General features: G+C 42.2%; 1 protein-coding gene across 1 annotated transcript in view; it reads right to left on the bottom strand.

The window, feature by feature from the left end:
* Positions 1-50: 50 nt before the first annotated feature.
* The window catches only part of trap1 (TNF receptor-associated protein 1), a 28,915-nt gene continuing 13,646 nt past the window's right edge, over positions 51-15,319 (bottom strand). The window contains exons 10-18 of the mRNA XM_084328787.1: positions 14,626-14,746; positions 13,756-13,825; positions 13,324-13,471; positions 8,532-8,717; positions 5,985-6,123; positions 5,795-5,880; positions 5,351-5,496; positions 1,956-2,028; positions 51-1,603 (exon numbers count right to left, since the gene is read on the bottom strand). Coding sequence (XP_084184913.1) covers positions 1,502-1,603; positions 1,956-2,028; positions 5,351-5,496; positions 5,795-5,880; positions 5,985-6,123; positions 8,532-8,717; positions 13,324-13,471; positions 13,756-13,825; positions 14,626-14,746 — 1,071 coding nt within the window. The 3' untranslated portion in view covers positions 51-1,501. The remainder of the gene's footprint in view (positions 1,604-1,955; positions 2,029-5,350; positions 5,497-5,794; positions 5,881-5,984; positions 6,124-8,531; positions 8,718-13,323; positions 13,472-13,755; positions 13,826-14,625; positions 14,747-15,319) is intronic.

The following is a 15,319-nucleotide window of genomic DNA, read 5'->3' as shown; positions in this document are numbered from 1 at the left end:
CTGTTACAATAATATATTTGGGGTTCATTGACTTTCTGGCAGAAAATATCAAACTCCTTCTCTTAATTAGGCCTGCAGGTAATGAAGACGCTGTCGAGGGTTCAGTAAATGCTGTAATCCATCTGGGTCACTCTGTACGATGTGGGTGTGATGTCAAGTTGATGGTGCAAAAGTACCAACGCAAAAAAATTATGTTGAGTCACTGCTGGGGCACTATGGTTATTTGAACACAGATATTTAAATTATATTTTCACCTAAGGCTAATATACCATCTGTACATATTAATTACTTTAAAACACCTGGGGTGACAGTTTGTCTTCATACACAGTTTAATATATCGTCTACACAACATAACCGTTGTATATTTAACATTTCTGAGAAACTAAAGGAATTTCACATCAAATTATGTAACAAAAGGGTAACATTTCAAAAAGGAAGAAATAATTTGCAACATGGATAGTTTTTAAACTGTTCACTGGGACGCTTGTTCACTGGGACGCTTGTAGCCCTAAGCTGAAGACCCTCTGCAGAGATGTCACTTTGATAGAGCATTTTCCGTTTCGCATTCAAACCTTAATGTGACTTCATGAATAGTCAGCTGATGGAATTAGTGGCCTCAAGAATCAGTAACACCCAGCATTCAGGTTTTTATCCTCCCCTACTTGACTTGTACCTATGGAAAGTAACTTAAAAAGCTGACCATGCTGAGAATATCAGTTGTAGTCAACAATCAGTTTCTTTTCTTTCTTGCAGATCAACATTATCAGTAATATGGTGTGCATGCCTAACCTGAAACTATTATTATACAACCAAGGGCTTTGTGTTCACTTTATCAATAAAATTACAATAAAACAAAACATTGAGTCAGAATTGTGATTAAAAGTAGACATTTTAGTCAAAAAGACAAAATAATTAAATAGCGCAATAATACAGTGAACCACAATTACATGGCGACTTGTCGCAATAATGCATTAGTCCATACCTTAACAGCCTTAAAGCAGTATGTTTTTTGTGTGTAACTTTTCAATGTGAAAGCAATTGAGTTATGTCACAACGGACATCCTTGGGCAGGCCACATCAGCAGTTGACTACATGAACTCAATGGATGGTACGCATGCTAAAAAGTTAAACACTTCACTAAAGTGATATCGCCTTGAAGCAACGTCAGGTTTTGAATCCACTTATGGCACAGATTTATAAATAATGCCACCAACTTGCACATGAAATGGTGGTGAACAGACAACATTTATAGAATAGATACAAACAAAAAAATGTCAAAAATAGTTCCAACATTCCATCTTTCCACCTGTCTTTCTGCTGTTGAAGTATGTGCTCTTCATGGTTGGGCGGGGCAGTCCATCTTGTAGGGGACGTTTGGGTAGAGGGACTGTGGCCCGTGGTGCCGTTTGGAAAGGGAGAGGCTCCTGCTTGGTAGGGCCTGAAGGAGATGGTTCAGTCTATAGGCCATAGTTACTACAGCCAAGTCAGTAATGTTCCTGTCTCAGTGTTTCTCCAGGGCTTTACTCAGCAGCTCGTTGAGGCGAGCGATCATGGGCCTGGGATCATCGTTCAGTCCTGCTGCGATCATGGCGTTGTCGTAGATCTGCAAAATAACACGTATAGTGATATTGAATATGTACAACACAAGACCTTTAGACCTCAATTCAAATAGCAACCCACTTCCAAATGTCCCCCCTCCAAAAAAAGCATTCAGTCATCATCTGATGAGTATGAACTGCTAAAACAACGGCCCTGAAGAGGCCACTGGGGACATTGAACACATTGGAGAGCTCAAAGAAATGATAAGGTAGCAGTCCCCATGAGACAATGTATTGCTATTTTATCATCTACATAATTTCGTTTTGGTAAAGTGCCCCATTAACTGAAGTCCAAATCACAATCAAAAGGCAACAATAAAATAGGTCAAATGAAAGCATATACACCCAGTTCTCTACCTGCTCCAGCAGCAGTCCAGCCAGGTCCGAGTTTGTCTCCTTCAGCGAGTGCATCTTCTTGATCAGGTCATGTCTGGGAGATGAAGAACAAAAGGGCAGAAAGTAAGAAACCGACACAAGGGCTCAGTCTCAATTCAAACTCTTAACACTCTTTCAGTGACACTCGGAAGGGTTAGTGACATATCGGAATAGGACGAGACGAGGTGGTAGGGTTGTTTTCCTATTGCAATGCATGCTGGGACAGCTCTCCAGGACAGGCCATAAATCATGACAACAGGCTGGTCCTGCAACACCTCAAGCCCCGGGTGAGTGACTCCCTAGACCCCCTGCAGTTTGTATGTCAGGCTACACACACCTGGAGAAGCTTCTGTTCCCTTCTTTCAACTTCTCCAGTTCCTTTAACACCATCAAACCTCTGCGGCTAGTGGAGAAGTACTAGCGACTAGCCAGGCCACAGCCTGCTGGCCCGGATCAAGGACTACCTCACCAACAGACCACAGTATGTCAGGCTGCAGGGCAGCCAGTCAGATGTGCTAGTGAACAACACAGGTCCCCCCTCTCTTCTAACCCTGTACTACCCATCTCAAGTTTCAGGTTTCTTTATTAGTTGTCATACAGAAATACAGAATACTTTGTATGAAATGCTTCTTTCTGTTTTGCTCCTGAGAGTGCTAGATAAAATAAAGATAGTATAAAATAAGTATAAAATAGAAAGTCAAGTACGTAAGCAAGTGTAAACAAAACAAAAGTGTTCAATATACATATATACAGTATATATATACAAGGGCATATATATACAATGCAGTTACAACAATATACAATAGCTTAGCTTGTGGTGCCACCTTGTGAGGTGCAATGAGGTAAGGTGATGTTCAAATCTCCTGCCAGTAACATAAAGTGTGTTAAGTGTCTAAAGTGAGTAAAGTGGGTGCTACAGTGAGTTGTCCATTTAAAGTGAGTGTGTACGTGTGGATGTGTGTGCTGTGAGTGTATTTGATAGTCTGTTACATAGTGTTATTGTTCATTGAGCATCCTGATGGCCTGGGGACTGCAGCAGTTCAAAGAGGCAGTTGTTTGGGTGGCTGGGGTCTTTGATTATTCTCTTAGCCTTCCTCATGCAGCGCTTGTTGTAAATGTCTTGGAGAGTGGGAAGCCCCCCTCCAATGGACCTATCTCAAACCCTGCCCTCTTTTCTTGATCCTCCAATCACAGCTGTCGCTTACCTCAGACTTCCTCGTACAAACAAAATTTGTCCGAGGTAAGCGACAGCTGTGATTGGAGGATCAAGAAAAGGGGCAGGGTTTGAGATAGGTCTATTGTGCGTTCGGCTGAACGGGCCACTCTCTGTAGTCTGCTACGGTCTTGTGCGGTGCTATTCCCAAACCAGGAGGTGATATTGCCAGTCAGGATGCTCTCTATTGTGGATGAGTAGAAGTTCTTAAGGATCTTCTGACTCACTTGGAACTTCCTTAGGCGCCTAAGGAAGTAGAGGCGCTGCCGTGCCTTCTTGATAACACTGTCAATGTGTGTGGTCCATGTCAAGTCCTCGGATATGTGGACTCCGAGGTACTTAAAACTGTTCACTTTCTCAACCGGTGCCCCGTCGATGCTGAGGGGACTGTAGTCCCTGACCCCCAACCTCCTAAAGTCCACAATCATCTCTTGTCACATGGCTTTTTTATATACAGCTACGACTATGTCTGAGGTCTCACGGTGTTCCATTACTCATACCAATTGAACACCACAGATTCCACAAATTTTTCTATGAAGGAGAAACATTAGGAGGTTTTGTATCAGGTTTTTATTATCAATTACTAACGTCCTCGTATGAAACCCTTCAACTAGACACTGTCTGGAGGAGGGATATACCAGACCTGGAAAATGACTTTGATTGGCAAGGTGCCTGGGCAAATGTCCGACTCACATCAAGGAACCCGGATCATCAACAAATCAATCTGAACTATATTCACAGGACATACTTGACTCCTATAAGACTGTGCAGAATGGGGCTTAAACAAGACTCCAAATGCTCCCAATGTACAAATGGGGACGAAGGAACATTTATACACATGTATTGGGACTGCCCACCAGTTAAGGCATTCTGGAAAGATGTGTCCCAACAGTTATCAAAACTCGTATCTTGGAATATACCTGTACACCCCTCGGTATTACTATTGAATGATGTTTTTGAGTTTGCAGTGAATCCACAGCTAAAGAGATTGGTTTTATCGGGTATCACAGTAGCTAAAAAGCTGATCGCATCACGCTGGTTTCAACCGGAAAAAATGTGCCGGAAAGTTTGGTTTCTTACATATCTCGATGTGATATATCAAGAAATATCTACAGCAAGAATTCTGGGTCTCAATGAATCCAAAATGTCAATGTGGGTAGAAGTGGTGGAGAGAATAAAAGCTAGCTTATAATGGTAGTGTCTGGTTAGGAGTGAGGGATAATGGAGGTACTATCCAAGGGGGGGTCCGGGAGGGGGGGGTTCGAGCTGGAGCATATGTGTGTAGGGTTTTAGAAAATAGGTATTAGGGGTATATTCTATACTAACATTTATATAATTTTATATAATTTATATAATTGTAATTTATTGGATATACACTGTATACGGTCAAAATGTTATTATGGACTATTTTTGTTTTATCTTGTTTCTGTACTTGCATGTAATTTTAACCACCTTGACTGAAAGTTTCATTATGCATTATGTGTTGAGTACTGACTTTTAATAATTTTTGTTCTGCAATAATAAAAAAAATATAAAAAAAAAAAATCATCTCTTGTTTTGCTGACGTTCAGGGAGAACGTTCTCGTTTCTTATTAAACCTCTCTTCTAACCCTGTACTACCCATCTTGTTTCTTATTAAACCTCTCTTCTAACCCTGTACTACCCATCTCGTTTCTTATTAAACCTCTCTTCTAACCCTGTACTACCCATCTTGTTTCTTATTAAACCTCTCTTCTAACCCTGTACTACCCATCTTGTTTCTTATTAAACCTCTCTTCTAACCCTGTACTACCCATCTCGTTTCTTATTAAACCTCTCTTCTAACCCTGTACTACCCATCTTGTTTCTTATTAAACCTCTCTTCTAACCCTGTACTACCCATCTCGTTTCTTATTAAACCTCTCTTCTAACCCTGTACTACCCATCTTGTTTCTTATTAAACCTCTCTTCTAACCCTGTACTACCCATCTCGTTTCTTATTAAACCTCTCTTCTAACCCTGTACTACCCATCTCGTTTCTTATTAAACCTCTCTTCTAACCCTGTACTACCCATCTTGTTTCTTATTAAACCTCTCTTCTAACCCTGTACTACCCATCTCTATCCCCCTTTCTGTTATCACCCCTTCCCCTTAATCCTTATTTCCCATCCCTCCCCGCTCCTACCCAGCGTTTATCTCCAGTGTGGGCTGCAGTATTTGGGCTCTCTCCTCGACGCTGCGGGCCAGCTGCTGGGTGCGCAGAAAGTGGCGGGCAGCGCCCATCTCCAGCACCGTTATCATGGCCGGGTGGGTGTCCAGACGAGGGGTCACCTGTCAAAAGAGTTGCATGTCATTTAAGCAATGTTTTGGGTTAAAAATGATATAGTACATTTATACTTATTCCACTGTATTAACCTGTGAAACCTTTCAAAAACATGATCCGACAACACTCGGAACATAGTCAATATCACTTGATACTAGGAGAAGAGAAATAATAAAAAGGTATTTTCAGAAAGCCATGATCGTATTCTTCCCAACAGTGTATAGATTAAGTCATGTATGGTTTCTGCTAGCAGTCCAATCAGAGCCAGGGACCAACATGTGCACAGAGACCATCTCCTTTCATTACCTTAATGTTGGTGACTCTAGACCCCAGACTATTCCTCATCCAGGCCATCAGGTCCTCAGCCTGTTCCTCGGTCAGACGCTCGGAGGCTACAGACAACAGGGAGGAGAGTCAGCACTGCAGCACTCTGGCTAAAAGGTGTCCTGCTAACAGCCTACACAAGTGGAGACAGGATGTCAGGAGGTTATCTGACCAGGTTTGCTGTCCTGGAACTTCTCCTCTTTGTAGTGGTCCACCACAATGTCCGTCTCCACTGAAATCAGCTTCTTCTTGTCAAACTCCCTGAGGTGCAGGAGGGTCAGCTCATCAAACTGCTCATAACAGAACAGCACCTGCACAGAGAAGCAACATGAGAGAGCAGCACGGGACAACTTAAATTCAACAGCACATGATAGTATCAAGCCTCTCCGCATTAGCTAGCTGACCTAGGATCTGGGCTATGATCGGAAATGGAGAGAATTTCTTAAAATCAGCACTTCCACTCAAAGACTTCATCATGACACTGGTCAATGTCAGTATATTAGTAAACATTATCTAGATCAGTGTTTCTCAACTGGTGGGTCGCGACCCAAAAGTGGGTCGCGGGGCCATTTTGAGTGGGTCGCGGATGTGCGTGTAAATTTTTTTTTTTCACTACCTATCTTTGTGAAAGTGGCTTCTCAGCTCTGGTCCAGCTGAAGACAAAGCAGAGGAACAGATTGGACATTGAGCATGACCTCAGAGTTGCTTTGTCTACCATCACCCCAGACTTTGAGACTCTTGTCAGGAGCAAACAACATCCCCAGTTATCCCATTAGTTCCCTGGGATGTTAAGCTAAGAAGTCTGCTAAGAAGGATATATTATTTATTATTATTATTTTATTTCATTGTGTTTTTAGCCCTAGTTGCACTTTTGTTGCAACCCCAGTTATCCCATTAGTTCCCCCAAACTTAGGTCTGTTATGTTAAGCTAAGAAATCTGCTAAGAAGCATTATATTATTTATTATTATTTTATTTCATTGGGTTTTTAGCCCTAGTTGCACTTTTGTTGCACTTTGTGTTTATTTCATGTTTTTAACAGTGCATGAAAAAAAAAAAAAAAAAAAAAAAAAAGTGAAATAAATCATAGTGGTTAAAAAACTTGGGTCGCGACTTAATGACTAAGGAAAATGTTGGGTCCCGAGGTTAGACCAGTTGAGAACCACTGATCTAGATGAAGAGCACTTGTCATCATCACCATATTATACAAAGTTTAATTAGAGGAACCCCTTTCTTGGCACATCCCTCCGAGTCAGATATACATGTTTACACAAGTTACCACAGGAGACGAAGCACAGGGTCAGCCCTGAGCAGGTAGACGTTCAGTGCCTTGCTCAAGGACCACATCGGACCTACCAATTACAGGGTGGTTTCTCTAACCACTAGGCCATATGTTTGTTATATGATCAAGTCTTACCATTGTGGATATGGTAAGAAACAAACACCACCGTAACACAAGAGCCAGCATTATGTCCTGCTGTGTTCCTGCTGTAAAGAGTAAGACGGCCAGAAACAAAAAAATTTACACTGGTATCTCCATATGGAACAGTCCGTCTGTGTTTACACTGGTATCTCCATATGGAACAGTCCGTCTGTGTTTACACTGGTATCTCCATATGGAACAGTCCGTCTGTGTTTACACTGGTATCTCCATATGGAACAGTCCGTCTGTGTTTACACTGGTATCTCCATATGGAACAGTCTGTCTGTGTTTACACTGGTATCTCCATATGGAACAGTCCGTCTGTGTTTACACTGGTATCTCCATATGGAACAGTCTGTCTGTGTTTACACTGGTATCTCCATATGGAACAGTCCGTCTGTGTTTACACTGGTATCTCCATATGGAACAGTCCGTCTGTGTTTACACTGGTATCTCCATATGGAACAGTCTGTGTTTACACTGGTATCTCCATATGGAACAGTCTGTCTATGTTTACACTGGTATCTCCATATGGAACAGTCTGTCTATGTTTACACTGGTATCTCCATATGGAACAGTCCGTCTGTGTTTACACTGGTATCTCCATATGGAACAGTCCGTCTGTGTTTACACTGGTATCTCCATATGGAACAGTCCGTCTGTGTTTACACTGGTATCTCCATATGGAACAGTCTGTGTTTACACTGGTATCTCCATATGGAACAGTCTGTCTATGTTTACACTGGTATCTCCATATGGAACAGTCTGTCTATGTTTACACTGGTATCTCCATATGGAACAGTCCGTCTGTGTTTACACTGGTATCTCCATATGGAACAGTCTGTGTTTACACTGGTATCTCCATATGGAACAGTCTGTCTATGTTTACACTGGTATCTCCATATGGAACAGTCTGTCTGTGTTTACACTGGTATCTCCATATGAAACAGTCTGTCTATGTTTACACTGGTATCTCCATATGGAACAGTCTGTCTATGTTTACACTGGTATCTCCATATGGAACAGTCTGTCTATATTTACACTGGTATCTCCATATGGAACAGTCTGTCTGCACATCAAGCAAAGCCAGACTAAAGCGGTTTTTAAAACAAAAGTAAAGGCGCTTCTTTGGGAAGAAGTGTAGGATTGAGACGCAGGGTACGAAATGTATTTAATGTCTTGTTTTATTGCGTTTGTTTTTATTGCGTTTTGTTTTTATTGTTAGTGTTTTTATGTTTTCCATGGAGGACCACTTTGGAAATAAGTGTTTTAAGTAATAAAATCAAATAAAATCATACCTCCATGTCCTTCTGTTTCATGGCCTCGTAGTAAGGAGAGTGCTCGGCCAGGTGTCTGTTGGGGGCACACATGTAATAGATGTTTCGCGTGCCGGCCTTCATGCGGGAGGCGTACTCAATGATGTTGGTATGTTGGCCGGCGGGCAGCGCCGATGACTCGTACCTCAACAGCTTAGCAATGTCCTCCTGTACAAGAGACAGTGCCGGTCAGTGTGAAGAATGAGAATGTCTAATAAAAAACATCTGTACAAAAATGGATTTCTATGTAAATCTTTTTCCCTCTCTTTTCAAACAAATCTAAATTGAATCCTTAGGACAAGGAACCATATAAGTTAATTTCAAGTTTTCAAACCCAATTGACCCATCTCAAGCCCTACCCTCTTTTCTAAATCCTCCAGTACAAATCTAAATAGAAATCACCTCTAATTACAACTGTAGAATCACATTATTTATTTTGGTTCAATAAATGCATGTTTCCGGCGGCTAAGTGGCGCAGTGGGCAAGGCGCTCGCCACTAACACAGAAGATGCTGGGTTCGAGCCCAGCTCTCGGCGTTGCTACCAGCTTGGCTGGTCGTTCATACTAATACAATTGGCAGTATTAGGGCGTGGGAAAGCCGGTGGGTGGGGATCGGACGTTGTGGACAGCGACTCCTACAGGTCGGTTGGTGCGCCTGTACAGCAGAATCAGGAAGTATCGGGGCAGCGTGAGCCTCCCACGCGTTACTCCTCGCCGCTGAGAGATCGCGCTGTACAGGTGAAAAGATGCGACGGCTGCCTCCTTGTGTACCGGAGGGGACACGTGATGCAAGGCTTCGTCCACATTGCAGCCGACCAGTGGGAGGCATGGTCTAACAGCGTTCGAGACAGGGGAGGGTAGAATTGGATAATATGAAATTGGGATGGGAGAAAAATAGAAAACGGGGAGAAAAAGTAGATAAAAAAAAATTGCTCTCAATATTGACCAAGATAATCGTGATTATGATTTTTGCGATAAATCGAGCAGCCCTAATTAGAAGATCAAGAAAAGAAGGCAGGACTTTCAGATCTTTCAATTGCATACATCCAGAAAGACAATAGAGCTGGAGTATTATATTATTCGTATGAAGCATCACATACAAACACACATACATGTACTGATATGTATGGTTCTTCATCTGGAGGTTAATTCAATCTCAGAGGGCAGTTTTCTCCCGGAGACACATTTATCATATTCCTATGTTTACATTTACATTTAGTTGCCGATTTGATCCAAAGCGACTTACAAGTTCTGTACAACAAGTCAGCAGGAAGGGTACAACTCTGGCAGCTAAGGGTCAGTAACATTGTTCATCAAACAGTGTGGAAGTTGAGTGCTACAGACTTGAGTGCATTTTAGCATAGTAGGTAATGATATAGGCAAGGTATATTCCTTAGTAGCAGAGTGCATACTAGTAAAAGATAGTATAAAGGTTAGTTTATACAATGGCATGCAAATATCTTGATTCTGATTGGCTGAAACAGTCAAGTTAGCCGTTGTTATTTCGTATAACACACTCCACGTGACCCCAGATCCCTCCCACAACCGAATAACTTTTTCTGAATGAGTCCGCCATAGATAGACAAATGGAAGTATGAATAGCCTTTGAACGAATCCTCCAAAAAAGATAGTCAACTGGAATATGTTAAGTTTGTTACACATATGTTGGATTATGTAATTGGTTTGTCATGATCCATTGTGAAAAAAAAAAAAAAAAAAAAAGGCTGTCAATTTATAATTTTTTTGTTAGACTTGGATCTACTATTCAGCGTTTCCCAAACTTAGGGTCGCGATCCGAAATGGGTCACGGACCCGTTTTTATTGGGTCGCCAATTGGCAGAGTAAAATGCATAACAATCAGGCACGTTGGAAGGGGGGGGGGGTGGCAGCTTCAGTTACTGCACTAAAGTTCGGTTTGGTTTACTTTATTTGTTCAAGGGGGACAGTGTACATTAATAAAACATTTTACAGATGTAAATGCACCCAATTTGAGCCAAAAGGCTAATTTCCATTGGCAGTCCCCCTGCCAGAAGGTACAGGCTAAAATCCTGTGTAAAAAAAGGGTTAGCAATAAAAACAGAATAAAATCAAGATAAATAACATTAGAATAAAAACACAACAAAAGCACATAGACATAGTAGGGATACAGGTCACAATACAGTCATGGACACAAGGACAGAGCACATGACATATTAAGAGACCCAGACATAGACAGACGCACCATATCCACACACACACACACACACACACACCGACACCTCAGTGTTGACAGTTCTGGTTTTCAATGAGCCATTCCCTAACCCTGCACTTGAATGAATGGTATGATGTGGACACTCTAATTGTTTGAGGAATTGAGTTCCATTGGTGGGATGCTCTGTATGAGAAGACTGCCTGGACAAATACACTTTTTTTGAAAGTAAAACGGTATTTTTATATACTGTAACATATATATAATATAAGTTATACGTTTATCCTGCTCAAAGCACTTGACTTCACCATTACACTGACACACTTGTAAATACGTTAATTCTTGTTAGATTGCCCGACTGTATTATTTTCCTCGCTGTGTGAAATACTACAGAACGTGTCTTAGGGGAGTGGCCACTGGCTGAGTGCTCTCGGTGTTGGAGAGGAGAGAAACACAGACAACATTTAGAGAGAGGAGAGATGAGATGCACCTAAATCTATTGCGGGGTGAAAATTTGCCGCAAAGCATTAATATCTTTGGAACCGTGTGTGTTAAATTGTATCTGAATCGGGAGATGATCTTCTCTCGTCACAATTGAAATGTGTTATTTCTCCGTCGTGCAAAAGCTGGCTGGCAGTCTCATTGAATAATATACGCGCGGAAAATATCTATTAACATTTTTTATTTTTTATTTTTTTACATTTATTTAACCTTTATTTACCCAGGCAAGCAAGTAAGAACAAATTATTATTTTATTTATTGTCAAAGTATGCATAATGTTGTGTTAATTACACGACAAGAGATATGTAATGTTAATTACCTAAAATTATTCCGTTTTGGGGGGGGGGGGACCCTGCATATATCGGTATTGGTTGATATCGGTATCGGAAATTAAGAGTTGGACAATATCTGTATATCTGTAAAAAAAAAAAAAAAGCCAATATCAGGGGCGGCTAGGTGGTGTAGTGGGCAAGGCACTCGCCACCAATGTGGAGACGCTGGGTTCGCGTGTTCGAATCCAGTTCTCCACATTGTTTTCAGTTTGGCTGGTCGTCCGTACTAATACAATTGGCAGTATTAGAGGGTGGGAAACTGATGGGTGGGGATCGGGCGTTGTGGACAGCGACTCCTACAGGTCGGTTGGTGCGCCTGCGCAGTAGAATCAGGAAGTGTCGGGGGCAGCGTGAGCCTCCCACGCGTTACTCCTCGCCACTGAGAGATCGAGCTGCGCAGGTGAAAAGATGCGACTGCTGTTACCTCAAGTACCGGAAGGGACTTGTGCTATGTATGACTTAGTCCACATTGCAGCCGGCTTGTGGGAGGCAAGAAACAGCGTTTGTGACAGGGGAGGGTTGAATTGGATGATACGAAATTGGGATGGGAAAAAATATAGAAAATGGGAGGAAAAGTAAAAAAAAAAAAAAAAAAAAAAACCAATATCGAGCATCCCTATTCGTTACACATGTTGGATTATGTAATTGGTTTGTCATGACCCATTGTCAAAACAATAATAAATCGCGGGATTTATATGAAGTTTGTTGTTAGATGGCATGCTTTGTAGCACCTTCAAAAGGACACTGTCACACGAAGCGATTTCACTGGATGTCCCGGACACAATGGAAGTATGGATATATTCGTAACGAATAATTAAAAAAAGATACAGTCAACTGGAATAGGTTTGTCAAAACAATAATAAATCGCGGGATTATTTTTTTTTTATCCACTTTTTCTCCCATTTTCTATATTTTCTCCCATCCCAATTTCGTATCATCCAATTCAACCCTCCCCTGTCACGAACGTTGTTTCTTGCCTCCCACAAGCCGGCTGCAATGTGGACTAAGTCATACATAGCACAAGTCCCCTCCGGTACTTGAGGTAACAGCAGTCGCATCTTTTCACCTGCGCAGCTCGATCTCTCAGTGGCGAGGAGTAACGCGTGGGAGGCTCACGCTGCCCCCGACACTTCCTGATTCTACTGCGCAGGCGCACCAACCGACCTGTAGGAGTCGCTGTCCACAATGCCCGATCCCCACCCATCAGTTTCCCACCCCCTAATACGGCCAATATGTATTAGTATGAACGACCAGCTAAACTGAAAGCAATGTGGAGCGCTGGGCTCGAACAGGCAAGCCCAGCGTCTCCGTCATTCGTGGAGAGCGCCTTGCCCACTACGCCACGTAGCCGCCGAAATCGCGGGATTTATATGAAGTTTGTTGTTAGATGGCATACTTTGTAGCACCTGCACCTCCCTCTGCTTCTAGACACGGAGGCAACTTAAAAAAAAATTACCTACTTTTTCTGTGGATGGTTTTGTGAATACATCTCCATTATGCTTCAATTACTGTGTGTTTATTGTATAGCAATAAGGTTGGGTGAATTCGGCCATTGTATAAAAGTATTACATCACTTGAAGTCGTGTGTTATACGAATTAGATCACACCTAGGGGGGTCTAACGACCCTCGGCTGCGCCTCAGGCCTAACAACCACCCCTAGGCGTGATCTAATTCGCATAACACACTCCGTCCCGTGATGTAATGCTTAAATATATATATATTTTTTTTTTCATGTTACTGTAGCGTAGCGACCTTGACGTCCTGTTCCTGGGTGGTAACGATGCCCTCCCTCATGAAGAGTCCGTAGTCCTCAAAGAACTTGTTATACTTCTCTGGCTCCTTCCTGCTCTGGTCCAGCAGGAACCTGATCACCCTCTGCTGCAAGACATCGCGCAGCTTCCTATAGTGGAGGGGAGGAATCAGTTAAGTGTGTGTAACAATTTGATGCCAACTACTTTCACAATGATACAACATAAAATATAAAATTTTCATCATGGCTTCATTCAATTAGATTTCATTCGTTTTGATTCTTTGACTTTATAAATTATAAAATGATTGAATTCAGTAATCGTTTCAGTCAACAATAATTTAATATATGCACATAAAAATGTACGGCAAGGTATTAGTTCACAGCAGTAATATTATAAATATTAATTAATTGAAGCTGCGAGGTTGGTGTTGTACCTGATGAGGGCGCTCTCCTGCAACAGTTCTCTGCTCAGATTCAGTGGAATGTCTTCACTGTCCACCACACCTACAGACACACACAAGAACAGACCTGTGATCAGAACTGAATGTCTTCACTGTCCACCACACCTACAGACACACACAAGAACAGACCTGTGATCAGAACTGCAGAGCATTTCTCCTGGTTAAATCATTAAAGGCACACATGGAAGAGAAAGTGGAGATTACTAGGGGGTTCTGTGCTTGGTTCTTATTTGTCTTTACTATAAATTTGTAGGCTACCTTTAGTTTTAGCTACTGATGTTCAGGCTTCCCACTGGGCACGGTTAATGGTAGTACTAATAAGTACTTGCTAGGTCGGTGGTACAAGTTTGAGCTCCTTCTACTGTACTTGACAGTCACTCTGGATGAGAGAGTCTGCAAAATCTTTCAGCACCATAATAGCGCAGAGCGGAGATGGATGTTCCCTCTCTGTTGTGTTCTGTATAACGGTATGTGGCTACATTGATACGTTGTGTCCGTCAGTCTACGTCCATTTTTAATTCCTTTTCAATGAGGAGTCCCGTCTCCACCAGATTTGTGTCCATTTTGATGGACAGAAAAGTTCGGAGAGGGTGAACCTTTGGAATTTATGGATATGTTACCATCCGCAAAGCTGTTGTTTCTGCAAAGGCATGATTACGTTAGGTACTAACTTCAAAATAAAACAATGGACAGTAATACCTTCAGTCAAACATCTATCCGTTAGTTGATGGATTAATGTAGCCACAGCCTAGTTGCATACCGTACAGGCGTACACACACAGAGTGTGCAGCAGTTACAGAAGCAATAAAATACAGTATAATATAATATACAGGAGCCACAGACCTCTGAGGAAGCGCAGCCACTTTGGTAGGATGTCAGTAGCCTTGGTCTGGATCAGAACCTTCCTGCTGTACAGAGCCACGCTGGAGCCCATCTCCCTGCTCACATCAAACATGGTCGGCTTCTACACACACACAAAGTTGTGTCATTATATCAGTGACACAAAAGATGGCTTTTCTTCAATCCCCTTCCCCAGCGCCATTCTCTGTCCAGAAACATCAGGCTACTCATACTGTACCCTCTACTGTACCTGTAGCTTTGGAGACCCCATAGTGCCGCATACCATTAAGAGTTTTGGCAACATGTCTACTGAAAGCATATCTACACTCTTGAATCAAAAACAGATACAAATATATCTACAGGTATGCACCTTAAAGGTTAGGGTTGTAGTTATAACTTCTGATTGATAAAAGTAGAAATGTCGCCTCAATGCTAGCAGCAGAGAGGGATACTAGCAGACTCATTAGAGATGCCCAAATGAGGTTGATGCTAGCTCTGACTATCAGGACTACAGCCCTCAGGAGATTAGCTCTAATCCCAAGACAAGCACCCTAACTCTACCCTCAGGACGGCAGCCGTAGCTCCTAACACTAGTAACATCAGGACTACAGCCGTAGCTCCTAACACTAGTAACATCATGACTACAGCCGTAGCTCCTAACACTAGTAACATCATGACTACAGCCGTAGCTCCTAAC

Source organism: Notolepis coatsorum (genome assembly GCF_963971535.1).
Source record: "Notolepis coatsorum genome assembly, chromosome: 14".
Lineage (NCBI taxonomy): Eukaryota > Metazoa > Chordata > Actinopteri > Aulopiformes > Paralepididae > Notolepis > Notolepis coatsorum.
This window is presented reverse-complemented; position numbering and strand designations above follow the sequence as displayed.